Below are 10,074 nucleotides of genomic sequence, written 5' to 3'. Positions count from 1 at the left end.
ATATTTATAATATATATATAATTATAATATAATATATTATATAATATATATATCCAATTACTTACAGATGCTAATGCTTCCATTTATTTCCAGCGATAATTAATGTATGAGCAGTACTCTAATTTTTCAAATAAATGCCCATCAGAATAGGAAAAAGAAATACAAAGGCATAAACAGCAAGGGAACATAACGAAAACCATCATTTATAAATGCTTCCCTAGAAAATCCAAGAGAATCAAATGAAGAAACTCATTACAAAGAATTTAGTAAGACAGCTAGATATAAGCTAGATATATATATACACACACACACATATTTAACAGCTTTCCTACATTTTGAATAATCCAGTAGAAAAAATTTTTGTTTAATGTATTTAAAAAAAATTTTTTTAATAACATGCATTTAAAGAAAGAGAATTTATTTCCTCAGGAGTTTCTGAAAAATGAAATACTCCTTCATAAGCAGTAAAGGAGCACTCTCATCCAGGACAAGAACTCAGAGTGAACTGAACGTTCCCAAAGCAGCCCTGCCACTTCAGCTGACACGCATTTATTAGAAGAGTCTTACAGAGAAGGCTGGTAACTTAGTCCTCAAGCAAGAGAATCTTAATTGTCCTGGAAAGCCTATCTGATAACGTCTCCATTCCTGCAAACTACATACTCACTCATGAATTTTAAATCTTCCTTTGTAAAAAAGAAAAAACAAAAAAACAAGATGCTTCTCAAATACACTGGTTATTAACGCAGCCATCCCAATGCCCAAATTTTTCCCATCAACTGCTGGATCCTTCTAACACAACCAGAGAGAGGCAGGCAGGCTCATGAGGACTGCAATAGGCCACACTGTAAATGTGGACTGTCTAATGGATATGGTTTCATTAAGAGATCTTTTCTTTCAGTGCTGAAAACAGTAGAATTTGCTGTTTATTCATTTATAACCTAATTAACGATTTATAAAATAATTTTCCTCAAATTCTGCCACTATAAACAACCTTTGGTTCAGGTCCAAGAATTCCAATGAATCATTCTCAAGCTAAGAGCAGACAACCAACTGCGGATAAGCTGGTCATTTGCCTCCTCGCATGCACAGACTCTAACTCATACACTTTACTCTAACTAAAATGAACTCTTTTCTGCAGAGGAGGGCAGCTGTGAATAAAACGTGCACAGGAAACAAAGCAAACGATGCCTCATTCAACCAGAACCCCAGGGCCTGTGCTTCCCAGTCACACTAACAAAGGTCCCCAGTGTGGCACAGAGCATTAGCAAAGCTACAGAAAGAGCAGTGCTTTCATGTCAGCAAACATCCTACCCTGATTTCTCCATTGTCATCTCCAGTCGCCAACAGAGTACTGTCCACAGAGAAGACAGAGCAGCGTACACAGCCTTTGTGGCCCCTCAATTCATGAAGAGGGGAAAGAAGGTCAAAACTCCAAATCTGGAAGGCAATTGGGATTGTTTAGGAATAGTAAATACACTCAACATAGTACTTGCAAACTCTGTCCTGAGGGCTAGTTAGCCATAAATTCAATCATATGGAAATTCTAACATTCAACAGTTCATAAATTTTCATTAGATAAGGCCCAAGCTCCAACTTGCAACAATGTTTTTTCTGACTTTCCCTTTACTCAAGTTAACTTCAGCTCAAGGACCAAAATCACAGCTTCTTAAACTTTAGACTTAAAAGAAAGACTAGCCAATGAGTTAAGAGCAGTCTACAGAGTGAAGTCAACTTGAGTGTGAGTCTGGCTCCCCTACACTGACTAGCTCCTCATGGCGTAGGACAACCCACATTAGCTTCTCTAGCTTCAGTCTCTGCACCTGTAATATGGGACAACAGTGCCTGAGGTGTGAAAATTAAATGAGATAATAGTGAAATTCCTAGCACAGGGTCTAATATACGGCAAGTGTTCTTTAAAGGTTAGTCACTATACTATCCTACTGTCTCAGCAGCCAAAATGCTGTTCTTTCCTTTCCAATATTCTCCCTTGTGGTTCTGTCATCACCATTTAACAAGAATTTACTGAAATTACCATGTTTCAGACTCTGTGAACTAAGAACTGGTGATACTAAGATGAACTGGATACAGTCCCTGTCCTTGAAAACGTGATAGTTTAATCATGAATACAGACTTATGAATTGTTAAGTGAATAGTTATACGAAGTAAATGCGCTAAGAAACACGAGTAATATGGAACACTGAAGGTAGACCAGCTCACCCTGCCTGAGGGCCAGGAAAGGGTTCACTGAAGAGCTGACATCAAATCTAGGTCTGGAAGAATGAGTCATAATGCTTCAAGGTAAAAAAGGAGAAGCTTGTGTCAAGCCAAACCACATGCACAGAAGATGGAGGTAAACGCAGCCTGGCACAAAGGAAACAATGCAGCAGAAAGAAATGGTCACGGGCAAAGGAGTCTGGCTTATAAACCGCGAGGTCACAGAGGTTGTTTCAACTGGAGACTCAGAGGCAGGAAAGATAAAACTGGAGGAGGCACAGACCAGAGGTAGGTCCACCAATGCAGGAAAGCCTAATCTTATGGGTGGGGGCAAGTAGGAGAAGAATGAGTCAAGAAACACCAAGGAACTAATCATGACGAGATTGAAGCAGTGATCAAAAACCTTCCAAAAACCAAGAGTCCAGGGCCTGACGGATTCCCCAGGGAATTCTACCAAACATTCAAAGAGGAAATAATACCTATTCTCCTGAAGCTGTTTCAAAAAATAGAAACAGAAGGAAAACTACCAAACTCATTCTATGAGGCCAGTATTACCTTGATCCCCAAACCAGACAAAGATCCCATCAAAAAAGAATTACAGACCGATATCCCTGATGAATATGGATGCCAAAGTTCTCAACAAGATCCTAGCTAATACGATCCAACAGTACATTAAAAGGATTTTCCATCATGACCAAGTGGGATTCATCCCTGGGATGCAAGGGTGGTTCTACATTCACAGACTGATCAGTGTGATAGATCACATTAATAAGAGAAGAGACAAGAACCATATGATCCTTTCAATTGATGCAGAAAAAACATTTGACAAAATACAGCATCCTTTCCTGATTAAAACCCTTCAGAGTGTAGGGATAGAGGGTACATTCCTCAATTTCATAAAAACCATCTATGAAAAGCCCACAGAGAATATCATTCTCAATGGGGAAAAGCTGAAAGCCTTTCCCTTAAGATCAGAAACACGACGAGGATGCTCACTCTCGCCATTATTGTTCAATATAGTAATAGAAATGCTAGCAACAGCAATCAGACAACAAAAAAGAATAAAAGGTATTCAAACTGGCAAAGAAGAAGTCAAACTCTCTCTCTTTGCAGATGACATGGTACTTTATATGGAAAACCCAAAAGACTCCACCCCCAAATTACTAGAACTCATACAACAATTCTGTAATATGGCAGGATACAAAATCAATGCTCAGAAATCAGTTGCATTTCTATACACAAACAATGGGTCTGAAGAAAGAGAAATTAGGGCATAGATTCCATTTACAATAGCACCAAAAATCATAAGATATCTCAGAATAAACTTAACCAGAGAGGTAAAGGATCTATACTCTAGAAAGCACAGAACACTGATGAAAGACACTGAAGAAGACACAAAAAGATGGAAAAACATTCTATGCTTATGGATTGGGGATTTCTCAGTCACCGGAACGTGAAACCAAGTTCCACCAAATAAATTTGATATGGAATTTTGGAGAAGTCACTCAACCTCTCCAGGGCTATTTTATTAGTAAAAACAGTAAATTAAAAAAAAAAAAAAGTAATGGCCTCAAACGATTGGGCCGGGATCACATCAGGTAAGGCACATGGAAAGCTTTCTGCATTGTCAAAGGGCTAGCTCATGGATGGTGCTCCTATTACTGGGGCCAGTGAAGCTGCTAATGTGAGGTTAGGAGACCGTAGGATCTCAGCTTGCCAGGACTGAAATAGAGGAAGCTGGCAATGGACACAGGGATGGGAAGCCAGAATGAAGGCTGCCCTTCCAAGCTTGGATGACAAAACAAAGCTACACTTTAGAGAGTTTGGACTTCTGGATCCTCTGTTTTCTTCACAACAATTTCCCTGGCTCTTGCCTACTCTGCTGGTGGTGGGTCTAGAGCAAATAGAGTTAAAAACAAGATATGTAATTAGATCAGCAGAAATCACTTGTGGTAGGGAGGTTGCTGCTAGGACCTCTGGCAACATCTTCTTAATCAACTAAGAGCAGACGGAAAGCAGTTACGCCAAAGGTTCCAAGAAACATCTTCTGTACCAAAGGTCAGGAAACTATTGCCTGTGGGCCAACTGCAGTCTACCATCTGTTTTTGTGAATAAAGTTTTATTGGAACAGAGCCATGTCTATTTACATAATGTCTTATGGCTGCTTTTACAGTACAACACAGTTGAGCAGCTGTGACAGAGACTATATGACCTTCAAAGCTTAACATATTCACTCTAGCCTTTTCAAAAAAGTATGAAGATGTCTGTTCTATACCCTTTAACAAGTACACATGTGAGAAGCAATGTCTGGATGGCCGAGTCACTTTAAATTAGAAGGTGGCATCCTCAAACAACAGGGCTGGGGTATTCTCACAGAATAATATTCTTGTTTTGCTTCCTTTTTCAAAGAGAATAAAAAAGCATCATGGAAGGAAGCGACAGTTTCTTAGTCATGCATTTTAAGAAAGGGAGTAGGAGGGGCGCCCGGGAGGCTCAGTTGGTTAAGAGGGTTAAGAGTCTGGAAGGAGTGGAGATGCCTTTCAACAGATGAATAGATAAAGAAGATGTGGTACGTATATACAATGGAATATTACTCAGCCATCAGAAAGAACGATTACCCAGCATTTGCAGCAACATGGATGGGACTGGAGGAGATTATGCTAAGTAAAATAAGTCAAGCAGCAAAAGACAATTATCATATGGTTTCACTCATTTATGGAACATAAGGAATAGCAGGGTGATCAGTAGGAGAAGGAAGGGAAGAATGAAGGGGGGGTTAAACAGAAGGGGGAATAACCACGAGAGACTATGGACTCTGGGAAACAAACTGAGGGTTTCAGAGGGGAAGAGGGTGGGGGACTGGGATAGGCCGGTGATGGGTATTAAGGAGGGTATGTACTGCATGGAGCACTGGGTGTTATACACAAACAATGAATCATGGAACACTACATCAAAAACTAATGATGTACTATATGGTGACTAACATAACATAATAAAAAAAGTTTTTAAAAAAAGACACAGGCACCAGATGTGGGACAATTTCATCATCAAAATAAATATTAATAGTAATGGATTTTGATCAATTTAATAAAACAGCAATTAATCCAAAAAAAAAAAGGAAGAAAGAAAGAAAAGAAACACCGAGGAGTAATCAACAGAATATGAAAGACAAGAGAGAGTCCCACACAATTCCAAGGTTTGTAGTTTGGAAAGGTGGTTAAATAATGAGGTCATTAACAAAGATAGAGAAAAAAGAAAAGAATGGAGTAGTCAATGAACCCAACCTGCTAGCATCATTTCACTGGAATGTGATTTTCAGAACTATCAATTTATGTCAATTACATAAACATTTACTGTGGATGTGCAATTAAACGTAAATCTCTTTCAGTGCTTTTTATCGCCTATAACAGATAGTAGAAACTCCATTTTACTGGTAATAGACAAAAAGTCATCAGTAAGGCAGAAATCAAAGCCCTCATGTTATTCATTTATCTGTTTGACACAAACTAAACGCCGATGCCATCCTCCAAAAACTCACAAAATATGAGACAGACACGTAGACAGAAACTTACTATTTTATACATCATTTGGACTCAATACATAACCAATACCAAACTTTTATGCACGCACATTTCAACTAATTGACCTACCTTTGCAGTCTTGTCAGCAGATGTAGATGAAAACTTGGTAGCGTCAGGAGAAATATCACAAGAAAGTACTGTATCCCGGTGACAGACAAAGTCTTTTTCTATTCTTCCAGTAATAATACTCCATACCTTCAAAAAAAAAAAATTCAGAAGTTGACACTCTTAAGCACATTTTGTATTACTGAGCTTAATCATCTGGAACACACATCTTTTATAAAGCAAGAGCTTCAGCCCGCTGGTTGTTCCGACCTCTTTAAGTGCCCTTTAGTAGACGCTCATCAACACACAGCAGATGTAGGTGATGCAGTAAACAGAACACAGGCATGAGAAAAGAGAGACCTAAAAATTTAAGTAGTTACTTACCATCCATCTGCTTTCAGCTTTCAAAATATAATCATTACAGTATTAGGATACTTTTTTAAAAAAGAAACCTGTGTTTCAAATTACCTTCACTGTTCCATCAAATGACCAGGAAAGCAGTTTTGAATTTTTCAAGAGCTTAAAGTCTTTTACTGTTTCCTGATGGGCTTGTAGAAAGACGTATTCTTCTGATTGCCAATTCCATACCTGAATATCAAAGCAATAAGTCTGTTATAACTCTCTCCTCAAGATATCCCATTGCAGGAGTGTGGTAATATGTGCTCAACTGCCTAACATCTTTTGTCCTCATGGCATTTCAGTAAAACAAAGAAGAGTACCAAGAAAGAATACAGTATTCCCATTTTACAGACAGAGAGAAGAAAAGCTGGGATTAATTATCTTGACCAGGAGTAAAATAAAATATTTTTCCTCCTAAATAAAATTCATTTTCTTCAGTTGCTTGGAGAGTAGCTAATGATATCAGAAGATAGGCAAAAGCGACAATATTCTAGTGAGCTCACCATCTGATTAAATTTTCCAGAGAAAATTATCTTTATTACATATTCAATTTCCTAAGCCCCACAAGCTAGGCCAAGACTGAAGATCCTAGCTCCACCAAAGCTACTGAATCCTACTGGCCCTTCTGCCAGGGAAGGTCAGCTGACCAGAGCAGCTTCAAACTAAGTCATGGAATTTCTAAGTTTCAGAGATCTTAGCTATCAGCTATTCCCTAATGCAATCTTCAAATTGACAGAAGAAGTAATACAGTACATTGTTTTTCACATGGAACTCTAGGAAGAATTCCTCAGGCATAAGGGAGAAGAAGAACTTGAAACCATGGAGACAGTGCATTCAAAGAAGGCTTGATGTATGGGCTGGAAGTATGATTCACAACCTGAGAAGGGCATTCCGAATAAAGGGAACGAATGCTTGAGTTAAAGCACAGCAACAGGAAAACGTGGAAAGATTATGGGGACTGGTTCATAGTTCAATCTGGCTGAAATACAGAACATACAAAAGAAACAGGGGGAAAAGGTTGGGAAGAGATTCAAAAAAACAAGCCCAGTGGGCCTGATGAAGCTGGATTTCTGAGCTGTGGGCAATCAGGCAGACTGGAACAGAATTTTCTTCTATTTTTTAACATCAGGAATAAAAAGATAAAGAAAAATCAGCAACCACCACACGTATGCACATTAGTGATATTCTGGGTCAAGCTTCTGACTGGTGAAGGTTCAACGGTAGAAATGTTTTTAGGCTTTTCCTATCAGGCTTAGGCAAAACTGTAAAAGAAATGACAGTTCTCTTATCCCCTTCTTTACTCCTTTATCCTCCACACTTAGCAGCCACCCTACCCACTGAGCCCTGGCTCTCAGATCTCTCTCTCCTGTCTCCAAGTGCTCATTCACAGAATCAGGATATTAGGAGTAGGGTATCTGTATGAGGGCAAGGGGACCCTAGAAGAGGAGCTGGAAGTAAGAGGAGTTTTAAAGAGAATGAATTAGGAATTTCAGCATTTTAAGAACTCAAAGAGATATGTTGGGGGAAGGGGAAGAAAGAGAGGTTTCCTGCCTCCCCAAATCATATCAGAAAGGAAAGGTATTCCATGCGACTAAACATAAAATACCCCAGACCATTTCCACTAGGAACTTTCTGGCTCTCTCCTACTTTCTGGGCTTTACTGGACTAGAGAAATAGTGGCTACTATGAACAGCTCTTCCTGAGTGACTAGCACTGCCATTCCTAGCTGTGTCTGATTCAGTGTTCAATCCTGACTTAAGTTCTTACTGCTGCCCTCCATATCAAGAAGTCAGAGAGCGTTCCTGAGCAGATGTAACACAAAATTTGACAATTGCTAAAGGAAGATTAAGAATAGCCTTAGCAGTTTTTGTTGCAGAAGATTTCTGATAAGGCAGTGATGACAGGGACACTTTTTTGTTGGACTCAAACACACTGTACTAACGGAATCATCTTACATAAGAGCTAAACTTCCACCAGCATTAGCCAAATGTATTAAGGTTGAGTTTGGGGATGTCTGTACCATAAGCTATAATTTTTGCAATGCATATACACTACAGAGTTTTTTCAGGGTATAAATAGTAAAATTAAAATTTTAAAAATTCCGAAGATCTTCTTATATCTAAGAGAGTCAATATACTCTCATACATTGGCTCAGGTGAACATGGCTACTCTCTGGGCTTTATTTAACTCAAGAGAAAGGATCAAAAACTACCATAGGTAGACCTCAATTTTCACAACTCTAAGTGCTATAAACAGGTGAGTTGATTTTGCAAATCTTGGCAATACCTTTAGTTTAGCTCAACAAAGATTTACTGAACTCCTACTAAATTCCAGGCAAGCACACTGGGGACACAAAGATGAATAAAATAAACCTCCAAAACAGTAACTATGTGACATGTGTATAGATTTGCTAATTAACTTAATCACTGTAATTATATCACAATGTGTACCTATTATATCAAATCATCACATACATCTAAAACATATACATTTTTGTCACACCTCAACAATGCTGTGGCGGGGGGAGGGGGGGGAGACAAACTTCCAATTAATTATTTGCTAAAAAATTAAAACAAAAACCCAACTAGTCAATTCTTGGAAATACCCCCCAACAGTTTTATTACATGAATGTATACTCATTAAAAAATTTTAAATGTAAGAAGTACTCTGGATAGAGCACAAAAAGAGGATGAAACACCACTTAACTCATATTTCTAAAAATAATCTAACTCTGATCCTAAAAATATTCCTAGAAATTATTTCTTCCCCTGGCTGAGAATATCTGATGTTCAAGCAGGTCATTAAACCTATGAATTTAGCTTCTGACAGAAAATCTATACAGTATACAATGTCTCAGCAGAATCAGCAGAATTCCATCAGATGTAGTTTAGTTTTACCCATTTCAAAGCCATCTGGAGAGGAAGAAAGGTGAATATCATGCTGAATTTCATAGCTAATACACCAGTATCATGGGAACCTGCAGTAAGTTTCTCACTGAAACCAAATTTCATTCCAATCCTACAGAACTCACAAAGATACAACATAAAAATATTTTTTTCAAAACAGTTTCTTTTTAATGTTTATTTATTTTAGTAATCTCGACCCCAATGTGGGGCTCGAATTCACGACCCAAGATCAAGAGTTGCATGCTCTTCTGAGTCAGCCAGGTGCCCTGTCTAAACAGTTTTTAATACTATAACCATTGCTACTATAGGATATACATATGTATTAAACAAAAAAACAGTAACTTCTGTTGAACATATGCATTTATATCTTCTTCACTTCCAAAACCCTATTACAATGACAAAGTCAAGAGAATGGGAATGAAGACAACAACAAAATGTTGGAGCCTGGGACACCTGGGTGGCTCAGTTGGTTAAGCGTCTGCCTTCGGCTCAGGTCATGATCCTGGGGTCCTGGGACTGAGTGCCGCATAGGGCTCAGGCTCGGGCTCCCTGCTCAGCGGGGAGCCCGCCTCTCCCTCTGCCTGCCACTCTCCCTGCTTGTGCTCTCGAGCCCTCCCTCTCTCTCTCTCTGACAAGTAAATAAATAAAATCTCTAAAAACAAAAAAATGTTGGAGCCCGAAAAGCAGGAGAATGGTAACTGACTTAACCAAGAAAACAGAATCCTAAAAGCATTACAGAAAGACAAAAGCAACAAAACAGACACTACAGAACTCACCAAATGCTCAGAAATTGAGGTCACTGAGGACATCAGAGGTGGGAGTAAGGGTGGGGCGAGGACCAGAACTATGAGGAATTGTGGGAAGATGGCAACCATGCAGGCATAGTTTTTTTAAAACTCCCTGAAGCCTCCATTAAAAGCAGACGAAGC

General features: G+C 38.9%; 1 protein-coding gene across 1 annotated transcript in view; it reads right to left on the bottom strand.

Moving 5' to 3' along the window:
• The window catches only part of APAF1 (apoptotic peptidase activating factor 1), a 79,822-nt gene that overhangs the window by 7,268 nt on the left and 62,480 nt on the right, over nt 1–10,074 (bottom strand). The window contains 3 exon segments of the mRNA XM_040637354.1: nt 1,312–1,437; nt 5,865–5,990; nt 6,309–6,428. Of these exon segments, the coding sequence (XP_040493288.1) occupies nt 1,312–1,437; nt 5,865–5,990; nt 6,309–6,428 (372 nt within the window).

This window comes from Ursus maritimus, unplaced genomic scaffold (assembly GCF_017311325.1).
Source record: "Ursus maritimus isolate PB19 unplaced genomic scaffold, ASM1731132v1 scaffold_21, whole genome shotgun sequence".
In the NCBI taxonomy this organism is placed as follows: Eukaryota; Metazoa; Chordata; class Mammalia; order Carnivora; family Ursidae; genus Ursus; species Ursus maritimus.
Note: the sequence above shows the minus strand (reverse complement) of the source record. Positions and strands in the feature narration are given on the sequence as shown.